Here is a 15,788-nt window from a genome sequence, read left to right on the forward strand (position 1 = left end):
TTCTCCTGGTACTGGCAGAATCCATATTATTGAATCTAAGTATGAATGGAGCCATGTGTTGGGATATTCTTGAGATGAATCTGTTGCTATCCACCAGGATGATGATGAGGTGATACGGGTGGACCTTTCAGCAGGACAACAATCCAAAATATACTGCAAAGGAAACTGGACTGGTTCCAGAGGAAGAAAAAAAAGTTGCTGAAATGGCCTTGTCAATCACCTAACCCAGTGGAGCACTTGTGGGAGGATCTGAAGAACAAGATTCACAAGACACCCTAAGGAATATTCAAGATTTAAATAGATGGATGGACCACCTGGGCACTGGGAGCGATTAGTTTGCTCATGAAGAACGCATCTTAAAGCCGTCATTGCAAACAAAAGCTTTTCCACCAAGCATTAAATACTATTTAATTTTATTTAGTGTGTTCAGTCCTGTTTTCTCTGTGCCATCCCACTTTATTTATGGATTGTAATTCCAGCATCATGTCAATTCCTGCATTGTTCGATTAAAATAATGTCGACATGTCGAATACTTACTTCCTCCACTGTACATGCTAGCACGAGTTGACATTAAAGTGCAAGAGGGACATGGTGCATACTAAAAATTCTCTGAATTCCTGTAAATATCTGGTTCTACTTCTCTTGTAAGTTTTTGCTGATACTCAATCAGGTGTAATTAAATATATTGTATTAAATTAGCCAAGGTGAAAAATCGAAGCGTTTTCACTAGAGGTGTCGACTTTTTGGATTCTACTCTATATCAGGAAATGTCAAGTCCTGAATTATCGGAGTGCTGGATGGATGGATGGATGGACAGATTGTTGAACAGACAGCAGTGTGGCAACAATGCAGCACAAAAGTGCACCACATCCTCCACTGAATGATTTGATAAACATGTTCCTTTATAACGAGCACAGAAAAGGGGAGGGGGGGGTAGAGAGAGGAGAGAGAGAGAGAGAGAGAGAGAGAGAGGGAGAGGTATGTCTGCATGGGGCTGCATTTGTAAGCATGGAGAAATTTGGTTTCAGGTCACTCTCGTTCTCCTCTGCTACATTTCTGCCACTTTTCATCGGGGTCAACAGGTATGAGGCAATCTCGGCAAAACTGGAATCAACCATTCTGTTCGTCTCAGGTTCAGGATGAGATAAATAACTGAGCTGTTTGTTGTGTCTGCCAGGAGAATCCTCCAGCTATTCGCATATACAAAGCTTATATCTCTTATATCTCTGCCTTCAGTCTGCTGCTCATGAATTAGAGATTAATAGTGTGTATCTCATATAACATGACTTGAATGCGCCGACACGGAAAACCCCGGCGGATCGGGTTCTTAGCAACTGGGCCATTGTTTAGATGCAGTGTTGTACAACCCATTGGGCCATATTTACTTAAACAAACTGAATTGGACCATATAAACCCAAGGAAAAATAAGTTACCCCAAATGTGGAGCTGTTTGTTTAAAGCTTATCATTCATAAATGTCATAAACACTCTGAATGTCATCCTTGAGTTGAAATATAATTACTTGCCTTTTTGTTTTTCTTTTTAGTATCAAGACCATAACCGTTTTTAAACTATTACCATTCCCATTAACACATTCAATCCATAAGATTCATAAAACTCTTTCTTTAAGCTTGACCTAAGAGGACTTTGTGGGTTATTTTTTTTCATAACAAAATGCATTTTTTCTGTTTTATCAAATTAAAGAGAAAGTGAAGGAGTGACTGTTTATTCCTGCAATAAGTTGTGTTCAAAGGAATTAATTTTTTGGATGTTTTGGAAGTCCAAGGTGCCATTATTTAATAAAAATACCAAAACGCATCTCGGAATCTACAATACAATGAGAAGAAGCTAGAAGCCTTTATGTTTCACACACACATTAAAGCACAAGAAAATCCCAGCTTCTTAGGAAATTGGTCATCTCAACCTCAGACCTCATGAGCCACTGGCTGAACATCTGATGCATTCGGCACACAAACATGGAAACACTTCAGGAGATTTGAAGATCATCTGATTGGTTGGACTTTATAATGGCCGTTATAATGCTCTATACTTCCCTCATGGAAGAAGGAGGCCATCTTTACAACTGTGACAATAAGTGGTTATGAACACTGGATTTTCCAAATAATGTGAAGTTCATGGTATAGACTCATTCATTTGCACAACTTTCTGCTATAGAGTCCAGATCATCTGTCATCAGTCTGAGACTACGCAAGACCAGAAAGTTGAGTGCAGGGTCAGCCACAGGGCTTTGCAAAAGGGCCCAGCAGTGAAAGCTTGGTATTTCTCAGTCTTGAACCTTCAGATCCTTCTGTTCAGTAACCCAGAGCCTTAACCGTTGATCTGAACCTTGAGGATCAGTGGATGAGTTATAACAGCAGAAGACCACATCAGGTTTCACTGAAGAACAGGTATCTAAAGGCAACACAAGACCTGGACTGGAAAAAGGCCAAGTCTGTCTGTGACCAAGTTTTGTTTTATTTTGTCTTATGACTAAGGTTTCCATGTGAGCCACCTTCCTGGTTCACTGGATATTTCCACCTAAATTCCAGAAAGAACTGCTGAATGTTTGGGTCAGAACTCTTACTCCTATGTCCATGCCAAACACTCTGTAGCCATTCTAATCATTTCACCACACGCTGAACTGTTTGCCACTCAGAAAAGGACGGCTTTCCTTTTGAGTTTGTTTCCTCTCAAGGATACTTGAGCGAAATTCCATTCATCTTTTGGAGAATAAACACAGCATCCAGACATTCATTACCCAGAAATAGTTTAAAGCTTCAGAATGTTTAATGATGCCCCATTATGGGTCTTGATCTTAAGGAGGTATCAGTCAGAACAGATTCAAAGACCTCTTTCAAATTGATCATTTCTTTTGCCTCAGGATAAATCACCCCAGCTGTGTAGATTCATCTCCATCTCTATCCAGCCTCATATACTGTAGCCTCGTGTACTATATAGCACTTCCTTGAAAAGAGGTCAAATATCAAAGCGCAAACTCTGTGTGATGTAAAAAATGTCGGCTATAATTAAGCTTTCTTGAATGGAAATGGTAACGTTTGATGAAGTGGATGGATAATAAACAGGCGTAAAGTGTAATTGGGGCATGCGCATGCTCTTACATCATCACAGAGCATGGAATAAATATCCTTCTATATCCAGCAAGCTAACGAATAAAACACATGGAGGGAAAATAATCAATAACCACATGGTGTGATTTAAAAAAATAATAATAAATCGGGTTATCTTTTAATAACACTGTGTTGTATTCCATCTGTATTTCCTAAAAAAAAATGTATTGCTGTATTTATGAATGAAACAATGCTGTGCTATAAAGTCAGAGAACCACCTGCTCATGCTATTGATGTGGATGTGCTAGGGATTCTGGGAAAACAGATTGAGAGGCTTTTCAGCTTGTAAGTTTACCTGGCCCTGAGATGCACACCCAGACGCCTGACTACATGATACCCTCGAGAGCGCAGCCTGATTCAAAAACCACCGGTACGCGACCACGTGTCATTCAAACACTGCTCCTGTCGTTCAAAAGCAGCAGAACAGCTAATATAGTGAAGTAATAAACCTACAGCATAAACACCTACTAGCAGTTCTGATTTAAACAGCTGGGGAAAATCTGATCCATACAGCAGCTTGACTAGCATGGTAAAAAGAGTTAGCATGACTTTCAAGCGGCATTCAACTGCTTACAAGACCTAAAATCCAGCTCATACTGCTTTCTGAGAACGAGCAAGAGTGCCCTGTTCTTTGTAATGAGAACTCATTAGCGTTAAGCTCTGCTATTAGCATCATTAGCTAATTCATTCGTACAAGGGGTGATGCATTGCATTGCATTACATTACCTTCTGTATCCAGATTTATTCCCTGCATCAGAAATACATCACTTCGCCATGGGAACGCACTGCAAAGGCTATGCTGGCTTTACCTTGTTGATTTTTAACAAAGGATAGCCTGGTTTTAGCTGATAATTATCTGGCTACACTGGGTGTGTGCTGATTTCAGCCAATTGTTTTCTACAAACAGACTGAGACGGGGGCGAATTGAAGGTGTATTGTTGGAATGTTTATAAAAATGATTGACAGCAAGCCAATCTAAACCCAAACAAGCAGTCTGGACCATACCAAAGCTTTTCTCAGCCACATATTACACTTGTCCTGAGGCCATGGCTTAACCTCCAACTCTTTTATTTATTTATTTTTTTTACCTTGTTCTACATATTTTCCGGTCTATTTGTAAAAAAAAAAAAAAACATTTATATAATAATTATCATTTATTATTTTATTTTTTATTATTTATTTATTTCATTTTTATTATTATTTATTTCATTTTTTTATTATTTATTATCATTATATAATAATTCTTATTTATATAATAAATTACTATTGCACCTTTTATCTAGCACAGACATCACTATTTCAGGATTTGTCATTTGACAGCCATAAAGCTCGTTTGTTTTGGAATAACAGAGAAGCAGAGTTGGAAAAAAATGCAAAACCTATGCCACATCCCTGTGATGGTTTCTAAATTGTGCAATCAGACTCGGATATGCTCTTTAGGGGTGGCATGAGGCTGAAAAAGCAGCATCTCAGACCATAATCATGGCACCTTTCTTCTTCCTGTGATGTAGGAACACTGTACTGGCAGAAGAAGATGGAACATGGCATTGCAGGCACAACAGAAAATCTGTCACTCTTTACTTGGAAGTATTTAATGGATATTGTATCCTTTTGGGCTCATCATGAATAATCTGCTGATGTTTTGTACTTCTTATAGATTTCATCACTATAATGTAGCATGACCGTAAATAAGAAAGAAAGAAAGAAAGAAATGAGAAAGGAGGAAAAAATATGACAGGACATATGTTCTTATCAAATAATAGGCTGCCTTCTTTTATTTATACTACAAAATAAATTTAAAAAAAGTAAGATTAAGGCTGCCTCATTTTGCCTTTGTATTACTGTAATAAGCTGCAGTGGCTCCAACATGGCCCAGTCTCTTAGATGAAACCCTTGAACATTGCTGCCTGTTAAAAAATGAATGTGATTGCATTTCACGGTAAGAATCTCACCCTTGTCCTCAGCATGCGCTGTGGACTTGTCCAGACTGACCCCTGGCTGATTCATGTTCCTCACTAAAGCAGGCGTAGTACAATTTGCTGATATGACGGTGCACCAGTGGCTGGGTTTAACTGTACAGTGCAGCGTCTCCCGAGACACACATCCACCTTATTACTGGGGTGAAACCTTCACTCCTCTTAATAAGGCAGAGAGTTTAAAGGCTGCATTTCAAAATCTCTCTGCTTTCCTCCCTTACCATGGAATTATATAAATGTAACAGAATCTTAGCCAATTTCCTTAAATCATGGTCAATTTGAACCATAGCAAGTTACCACAGGAGGTGATGGAGAGAAGCAGCAGGGAAACCCGGTGGATGAAGGAGTAAATTAGCAGCATGGCAATCGACAAAAGGAAACAGTTGAAGGTTCGGTGTGTGAAGTGAAGGTTTAACATCAATATTGAGACCACACGTGTAACTACAGACTTACACAAGTGCCACTGGAAATTTCTGAAATATTTTTTAATAAAGTTCTGTATGTTTTTGGATGAATTGCTTGCGCAGATTAATCTTCAAACTGCTCCGTTAAAGGAGCGAGCATTACATTAACAAAAACACAGAAAAAAAGGGTATTAACAGCATGATAAAGTAGCGTCTTATTCCTGTTACGTGGAAATTAAGAGAAACAACAAAATGTAGAGTTATAGAACGTACTGGATCAAGTGCTATTTGCTAATCTCTGTAACAGTGTAAGCCATATTGTTGAAATAAAACACATTTTCTAACAGTGATTATTACTATTACTAATACTATTCATACAGCAACATATCAGCAATAAAGTACAATTCTATTTTTTGTAATCTAAAGCATGTCTATAGAGATATATAAATAACTACTATAGGAATCAACTGAATGCAATATTTACGATGCACAACTATTAAAACATGCACTCTTAGGTAATCTATACTAAATTTATGCACTAAATTTATACACTATATTGGCAAAAGTATTGGGACACCCCACCAAATCATTGAGTTCAGGTGTTGTTTTTCAGGGGTTGGGCTCCGCCCCTTAGTTCCAGTGAAAGGAACTCTTAATGCTTCAGCTTCATACCAAGACATTTTGGACAATTTCATGCTCTTTGTGGGAACAGTTTGGGGATGACCCCTTCCTGTTCCAACATGACTGTGCACTTGTGGACAACGCAAGGTCCAAGCAGACTGGCCTGCACAGAGTCCTGAACACCTTTGGGATGAATTAGAGCGGAGACTGTGAGGCAGACCTTCTCGTCCAACATCAGTGCCTGACCTCACAAATGTGCTTCTAGAGGAATGGTCAAAAATTCCCATAAACACACTCCTAAACCTTGTGGAAAGCCTTCCCAGAAGAGTTGAAGCTGTTATAGCTGCAAAGGGTGGGACAACTCCATATTACATTCATGTGCAGGTAAAGGCAGAGTTTTGTCCTGGCTCACAGTCTTTAATTCATCCCAAAGGTGTTCTATGGGGTTGAGGTCAGGACTCTCGAGTCAAGTTCCTCCACACCAAACTCACTCATCCATGTCTTTATGGACCTTGCTTTGGTCACTGGTGTACAGTCATGTTTGAACAGGAAGGGGTCATCCCCAAACTGTTCCCACAAAGAGCATGAAATTGTCTAAAATGTCTTGGTATGAAGCTGAAGCATTAAGAGTTCCTTTCACTGGAACTAAGGGACTGAGCCCAAACCCCTGAAAAACAACACCTGAATTCAGTGATTTAGAGGCGTGTCCCAAAATGTTTGCCAATATAAGTGTATCTATATTAAACATGAAGACTCTATAGTAATAGACCATATACATTGTTGACACAGTTGCTTAGCTTGCATTAATAATAATGATTAGATTATGTGCAATATCTCTCACTATGTCACTCTGTAGTTTTATAATCTATTCTAAATCTGTAACACGTCTACAGAGATATAAGTATCTACAGTAAACTTGTAGACTCTAGAGTTACAAACCATATATGATGTACAATTTTACAAATACTCTTTATTCTTAACAATCTATAGTAAATGTATAGAATATTCATAGATAAATGAGATAGATTTACTTTCATTTTTACACAGTAATAATTTAGCGTACTACATGCGCAAGACCTATGTAACTTTTTGCATAGATTGTTTACAATCTATTATTATTATTTCCTGTTTAGATCACATTATTAATCATGTAAAGTCTTTTGTCTGTGTTTATAGGAATTGTATTGTATATAAATCTTCTTTATACACATGACAGTAAGCTTACAGCTTGAAGCTATTGTAATGGACTCCTGATGTTATATTGTGTTACACTTGATGGAAATTATCTTCCTTTCATGTTCACTTCACTTTGATTTTTTTTTTGGCTTTAATGCAAGTCTTTGAAGGCAGTGGTTAGACACTATTAAAAATATCAGTAAGTATAATATTATGCTTCTACGTAAGTAAAATCTGATAGAATCTATATGGCACGCATCCTGAGATTTATTCATGACTTCTCATGGAGTTTTTCCTTGCCACTTGCCACATTAGAAATTTCCTTAAGATGTGATTCCATCCATCCATTTTCTATACCCACTTTATTCCTAATCAGGGTCACGGGGATCTGCTGGAGTCTATCCCAGCACACATTGGGTGAAAGGCAGGAGTACACCCTGGACAGGTCACCAGTCCATCACAGGGACACATATAGACAGACAACCACACACACTCACACTCACTCCTATGGGCAATTTAGAATTACCAATCAACCTAATGTACATGTTTCTGGACTGTGGGAGGAAACCAGAGTACCCGGAGTAAACCCACACAGACACGGGGAGAACATGCAGAACTCCACACAGAAAGGCCCCTGACCTGTTCGAACCCGGGATTCGAAGATGTGATTCCTTTTGTGACTAATGTCTATGTCTATTCTAGACATTAAATGCACTGTATAAACTACACTGAATTAATAAAAATATGATTAATCTCATGCATGACGCAAGAGTTGCTACTGAAACTGGTCACTTTTCTTGTTTTATTCAGCATGAATTGAATTCTGGCTTCTGGATCATCGTATCTGATACTGAATGAGATTTCTTATCAGAGTCGTTTAGTCAGATTCTTGAATAAAAGTGGTATTTAATGTGGCATGAAATGGATCTAATGGTGACAAAAATACCCATTCAAAAACTAGCGAGTAAAATATCTTCACAATGAGCGCACAAAAATAAATTATTTATAGCAGATATTCATATTTTTTTCTTACTGTTTTAAGCAAGAAATGTGCCCCAGTGCAATGAGGGAAAAAAAATAATTGTATAAAATAAATATTATAGACATTTTCAGAAACTATGCAGCTATTTCTTTGTTAGAAAAGTCATTCTGATAAGAACTTATCTTTTAAATAAGAATATTTTCTATTAAAAAATAACACAAAGGAAAAAAAGTCGTCAGCCCAAAGGAATAGTTATAATGAATCTACAAGAAATATCATTATTTACTTTTTTTCAGTTGTTCTCCAAAGTTAGTGTGATGGAGCATGTCCTGTGTCCTTGGGGTATAAATATGCCAATCTAAGATGCCTCTGTCATCCATCACCAGGGAGAAAGCCAAACCGTTTCAACACGAAAGAGACAGATGGTTGCTAATTAAGTGCATCTTTTGAATAATATAATATAACATCATATAATATCATCTCATATAAACAAAATTAGACTCAAGCAATTAGGCAGTAATTTCTATGCACCAAAGAGATGCTTAAAACCATTAATAGCCTAGATTTAATGAACCCCATTCATCTATTATTAGCCAATAAGCTAACCTTTGCTAAGCTTATCAATATCCCGTTCGACTGATTGAGCCATGACCACTATTTAAATCCAATTAGTTGTGCAGACATACAGTCAATAGAGGTCCCACAATGCACCAGTGGCTAAAGCTAATAAATCATGAGGAAAAGCTAACATTTCTCTCTTTTTAAAGACTCAATTAGAGCAAGTTTTGGCATTTCTAAAAAGAAAGGCGTCAATAAATCAATAGCACACCTACAATGGATATCGGGAAGAACCGACATCGCCAGATTGAAACTCTGAGCTGAAAGGCCCTCTACCAAGAACAGAGAACATCAGGATGGAATTTTTCCCTTTTTCAACATAGCCTCAGTTCTGTTTGCTTGGGTGAAGGAAAGATGGTGAAATGAGCAGTCATGAAATAAGAGACGAGTGCAGAGGTGCTTTTCCTGATCTGCGATGGGACACAGGGAAAGGATGGAGACCTGATCTGAATACTGAATGAGAGGGAACATGCTACGTGGCCTTAATGCTAGCATGCATGAAATTTGAGTTATCCTGACAGACATAAAGCTCACATTCATTACAGAACATTCACCCAGGCAAAACGCGTGTTTATTTAAAGCTACATCCCAGAATGTAGAATTAAAACAGATAGGTGCTATTAATGCTGAAAAGACTAATTTTAACACACGTTGCTCAGTGATTATATCAATTTTATCCTGATTTCACAGTCAATGTGAAACTGCTGAAGCCTGAATCTATAATTCTAAATCTATACACAAATTCATTAGCTAAGTAAAAGCCTTACAGTGTCATGTTTAGTCACCTAGGAAGCTGATTTCCAGCTAACATGTGCCAGGTAATGTGTGTTTGATCAAATAATTATCAAGTTGACTACGTAACCCATCAGCCCCTCAAGTCACATGACTAATTTCTTTTAACCAGAATTTCCGCCTGTTTTTTCGTGTCCATGTTCAGCACCGTCATGTCACACTCCACAGTGGTGCTTCATGACGTCTATGAAAGTAGACACTCAGGGCTTTAAGGTTCTTGGGTGAAATCTGACCTGATCTTGTGATTTGTTCACCTCTGATAATACAGTAGAAGCCAATATCATTTATCCATAATGAGACAATGATGAAATTCTTCAATGGATTTTAATGTTAGGTGTATATTAAACAGAGCATCGCCTACCATCTGTGTCCTGACCACAGCTGGAAGCTGCGACTACGAGGACGCCGATGCCGATTCTCAGCCATGTATAAAGCCACGACCGCTGGCACATCTTCCCTCAGCGTTACTGTCGGCCCACCTACCAAAAGAAAGGAACACGTTAGGTACATCTCACATACAGTGTTCAAACATCTAATACATAATACTTTATTCAAATCAACGACTGCGATGATTAATTTCAACACAAGACATTCGGTGAAAGCTAGTTTCGTTTACTACAGTTCACAGAGCATATACATTTCTAATTGAATGTAAATAAAAAATGTTCATAGGAATCTGAAGACTGAAATCGACGGCCTGTTAAGGTAGCTTAGGTTACTCCCTGGAAGTTCACTTCATGGTCTGTATGAGGTATGTGGACACTTGACCACTGACTGAACTGCTTGTTATTGGTTAAAGCTCTGAGTTACTGACTAAACTGCTGCCCTTAACTCTCTCTGCTCCAGGACCACCACACAATGACTGACCCTACACACTCTAACCCCAAGTTCCTAACAAGCTGGTGAACCGGCATCAGTGTCATGGCTGCCCAAGGCTTGTTGATACAAGTAGGAAGTGAAAACTGCTGGACAGCAAAGTCCGAGTCCCCACATCAAAACTTACAGGATCTGCTGCCAGGATTTGATGTCCTGGTGCCAGATACCACACACACCTTCACAGATCTTTTTCTGGAGTCCATGCCCCGACAGCTCAGAGCTGCTCAGGGGTCACAAGGCAAACCTAGACGATTTTAGGCAGGAGGTTTTAATGTAATGGCTAATCAGTCTCTATGTGACAAAACTAAAGGTTTCTACTTCTCTTCCAAACCATATTAGTTCTGTTTCTGCAATCTGGTGTTCTGTTAAATTCTGGTCCATCCTCTGGCTGTGAGAAATTCTTCCCATTCTTCCCATTCTTCCCGAAAGCACTTGAATCGACTTAATTAAAAATCACTCATCAGATCAACATGAGTAACACAATTCATTTCGGGACATGATTTGAGTGTGTATTTTCAAAGCTCTGAATAAAATCAAAGAGAAATCCAAATCTGGTGTGAACAAAGAAACTAATTGGTCAGAGAGCTGAACGTATTGTTTTTGAGAATTAAGAAAAACCTCAGTACTATGTGAATAATTCAGTCTAGTCATTAAGAAACTTATTCTAACCATTTATAACCTACTCTCTTAAATCCTTGTTTTTTTTCCAGTTCAAACCAAAAAATAAACAAATTACAGCACCTTTAATTGACCTGAAATATTGACCTCCAGGTTTTAATCCCTCATATCCTTTGTTGTTCCTTTTAAAGACAATATTGAAGCAAATTCTATGTCTGTCTGCTAAAGCATGGACTTTACGTTTATTGACATTCAGGCATAAAGATTAAATCAATACACCTCCTCATATAACTCATATTGAAACAGAACTGCTTAACATTTTCATTTGGTTTCTATGCTTAGTAATGGATTTACGTTCCTTTAATTCCTGTTTAAAAAAAAAAGAAGAAGAAGAAGAACATGCTGTATTTTCTTAATTGGAAAATTGTTTAATTTCTCAACTTCTTAATGAATTAAAAATAAATTAAAAGAAGCTTCGGATGAAACGTACGCAGATCAAACAGCCCTCTGTTGCTTGCTTTGCTGTTATGATGGCTCTAATTTTACAGCAACGTAAACCTAAAGCCAGGCCTTTGGGATGCTGCAAGAAAAAACGAAAAAAGAAGAAGAAGAAGAAGAAGAAATGCCATTTGTTGCACATATAACCTTTTCCCTTTGAAGCCAGCAGGAGGGCTGATAGCGTTCTCTATGTCGAAGCTAGAACATCCCAAAGCAAATAGCTTTGAAGTTCTGCTGCGTGTCTCAGGTCATTGCAGCGCTTCCTGAATAAGGCTCTGTGGACAGCGTGCTTTGACAAGGTTGGGATGTTGAGATGAGCTACAGTGAGACAGCGATACACGATGACCTTTGGTTTTCAAAGGTGTCAGAGCCGTCAGAGAATAAACGGCGCTGTAGCAAGCTGTTTTAGGAGGCCGTGCTTCTGATTCACTGCGTTACGGACATGCTTTTCAAAACCCGTGACTGTGAGTGATTGTCTTATTATGTCGTGACCACAATTTCCCACAAGACCAAAATTCATAGATATGAGCGTTATTGAGGGTGCCCATGACAGCACTTCACGGCTGCTGGCTTTATCAACCACATTTCAACCACAAAACACTCTGGCCTCATAAACCTGCTTAATTCTGAAGCCCTACGAGACTCTCGAAGGTTGTGAATAAATGCATTTTGTTGCTGAGATCATGTTGAACATGGCCGGAATTATACTGCCACAGTGCTGGCTAGAGGGAATAAAAAAAGAGACAGATATAAAAGTGCACCAGGATAGTAATCTAAAGTTTCATGTGATTCCTTATTGAATTTCTGGGGTCACATTATTGGACACAATGTTGTTGGATTCAATTCTTCAGTTCTTCTCTTCATGCTGTTCTACAAAGCTGGTAGCAGCCAGCAAAAAAGTGAATACAGTCATGATTTATTTATTCAGTAAAGCATTTTATAATTCAAGGATATTCTAAAGAACATTAAATGGACACCAGGTCAGTCAAGACAGATTTAGAATGAGTGACCGCACGGGTCCGTTATGATTCTTACGTGTTACGCTGTACAAATGATCCCAATCTCCTCTAATAACAGACCTACAATTACGATGTTGTGCTCATGTCAGAAGTGAAGCACAGACTTGTAGAACTTCTGCACTAAACTTGTGATGAACAATGCTTGCTAATAAGGCAACTACACACACTATAGAGTGTTCCAAACACATCCTGTTCCAGAAGCAGCTGTTTCCCATGTTCTGAGAAAGCATCCCACACATTATATACACACACACTCTATATAGATACACTATACACACATACAATGCACACACACACACTATACACACACACTACTCACACACTATATAGACACACTATACACACTATATACACCAATCAGGCATAACCTTATGACCACTTGCCTAATATTGTGTTGGTCTTCCTTTTTTCTCCTAAAACAGCCCTGACCCGTCCTGCACTGTGTATTCTGACCCCTTTCTATCAGAACCAGCATTAACTTCTTCAGCAATTTGAGCAACAGTAGCTCGTCTGTTGGATCGGATCACACGGGCCAGTCTTCTCTCCCCACGTGCATCAATGAGCCTTGAACACCCATGACCCTGTCGCCGGTTCACCAACTGTCCCATCCTTGGTCCACTTTTGATAGATACTGACCACTGCAGACCGGGAACACCTCCACAAGAGCTGCAGTTTGGAGATGCTCTGATCCAGTGGTCTAGCCATCACAATTTGGCCCTTCATCAAACTCGCTCAAATCCTTACACTTGTCCATTTTTCCTGCTTCTAACATCAACTTTGAGGACAAAATGTTGACTTGCTGCCTAATATATCCCACCCACTAACAGGGGCCATGATGAGGAGATACTCAGTCTTATTCACTTCACCTGGAACTGCTCAGAATATTATGGATGATTGGTGTATATACAATATACATACAATATATACAGAACACACACTATACATACACTACACATGCTCCAATCTATACACTAATGACCTTGTATACACTGTATATCCCACATAGTCATGCTCAAACATATTTGGGCATCTTTGTTCCAGGGAAAGAAATTCTTAGGTGGTTTTCACACTAGGCATGTTTGCTGTGGTTTGTGTGATTGTTCCTGATGATTGTTCATCTTGCATTGTCACCTAATCTGTGTCCCACAACATTCCCCTGTCACTCATGCTACACGTGTTGTGGAAACTAATAAAGTCATCATCAGCTAAAACACGTGCGCTCACCTTCACAGAAATCTCTGCACAGTTCCAGTGCACCCGAGTTCACAACACCTCCTACAGGTAGCCCTGGGTTCAGTACCACACTGTGCTTCCTGGTCCACATGACAGCTTTCACATTACCAATTTTTAACAGGAACTGTGATCTGTTTCAGATTAAACTGTCAGGATGAAAGCCTCCTTAAAGTTTGTTCCAGATTTTGTGGCCACAGTGTTGAGAAGACCCTCATATGAGTGTGACCTTTGGATTCTGCCAGAACTTCAAATCTGATTTTACTAAGTCACTTTTTCTGTATTTTACAGATTTCCCTCCCATAAGATAGTAGAAAGTTTTGTTCATTGTCGTGCCTTTAGAGCAAATAACAAAAAAGCTACACTAGATTCAAGATCTTAAGAGGTGCAAACAAAGACATCTACCAATTTGGGGGTTTTCGCATATCCCAGCTTATTAGGAAGCTAGGGTCAGAGCACAGGGTCAGCCATGATATGGCGCCCCTGGAGCAAGGAGGGTTAGGGGCCATGCTGAAGGGCCCAAGAGCGGTAGCTTGGCAGTGCTGGGGCTCAAACCCCCAACCTTCCAATCAGTGCCTTAACTGCTTGAGCCACCACTTCCCCTAAAACAGCTCACAGAGACCTTGGAAGATGCTAAGCACTAGGCTATGATGGGCACTAGGCTACGATACACTACATAGCCAAAAGTTTGCATACACTTCACTATTACATTTACATATGGAATTGCCCAAAACTGTTAGCATAAAGTTGGAAACAAACAATTTTCTAGAATGTCATTGGTTTCTGTAGTTTTAGAATTTCCCTTCCCTGTTTCTGTGTCCTGTTCCAGCATGACCACGCCCCTGTGCACAGAGCACAGAGCTCCTTGAAGACATGGCTTGTAAAGGTCCGATATAAGAACTCGAGTGCCCTTGACTCTTACTTCTATCCCCATTGAACACCTCAGGGATAAACTTGAACACTGACTGGACCCCAGACCTCCTTACTCAACACCAGTGTCTGATCTCACTAATTCTGTTATAGATGATGATCAGAAATCCCTACACCGGGCTCCAACATCTAGCAGAAAACCTTCCCAGAATAGTGGAAGTTATTTTAAGAGCCAAGAAAAGAATCTGAAGCACAGATATATATGATGGGCAGGTGTACACATACTTTCGGTCATACAATACATCACATTTGCATATCACATGAATCTCAGAAAAAACATGATCTGCTTGCACAAGTTTATAGTCCAGATTCAGAAATGTTTCTGTCCTCTAATAAGCTAATGGCCTTGCACTCTGTCCTCTCTTTTGTATTTAATCCAACAGACACACAGAAGCACTCACTGCCTCGCTCTTGCATCCAAGGTCAACAATTTCTCAAAGTGGTTGGCGCATTCCAATACAAGAAACTGTCCTTTCAGTACACAGTAAATGCCATCAAATATTAGATCACGGGTGAAAGGAGACATTGCAGTGATTGCAGGAGACATGCCAACCACAGGCACGGGACTGATAAGGCACTAAATTGTCAAAATTGCACCTGCAAACAAAACTTGATAAGAAAATACCATATCACAGCATATCACAGCATATCATCTGGACTGACTTGTTTCCGCCTCTTTCGAGTCGCTCAGCAGAGCGGGACCTCTATTACTGAGCAGGTTGTCGAGCGTCAGAGTCGAAATCTGTCAGCTTCGACTGTGAAGTAAGCAAACAGTGCTTCTGACAGCCAAGCCGTCAACACACCTAATCCATTACTCTCTCTTGTCTAGATGCCTCTGGAGCAGCGCATCATTACCTCCTGCCATGAAGTGGATAGAACACAACAGTTGGAGAATAATGAGGCCGACAAGGAACGTAGCGC

The 15,788-nt window shown here is 39.4% G+C and overlaps 1 protein-coding gene across 2 annotated transcripts in view; it reads right to left on the minus strand.

Moving 5' to 3' along the window:
• pcdh15b (protocadherin-related 15b) overlaps positions 1-15,788 on the minus strand; it is a 199,149-nt gene that overhangs the window by 164,665 nt on the left and 18,696 nt on the right. For both annotated transcript variants that reach the window (XM_058407184.1, XM_058407183.1), the window contains exon 2: positions 10,058-10,175. In XM_058407184.1, the coding sequence (XP_058263167.1) occupies positions 10,058-10,148 (91 nt within the window). In that variant the 5' untranslated portion in view covers positions 10,149-10,175. The remainder of the gene's footprint in view (positions 1-10,057; positions 10,176-15,788) is intronic.

The sequence above is a fragment of the Hemibagrus wyckioides genome, linkage group LG13 (genome assembly GCF_019097595.1).
Source record: "Hemibagrus wyckioides isolate EC202008001 linkage group LG13, SWU_Hwy_1.0, whole genome shotgun sequence".
Classification (NCBI taxonomy): Eukaryota; Metazoa; Chordata; class Actinopteri; order Siluriformes; family Bagridae; genus Hemibagrus; species Hemibagrus wyckioides.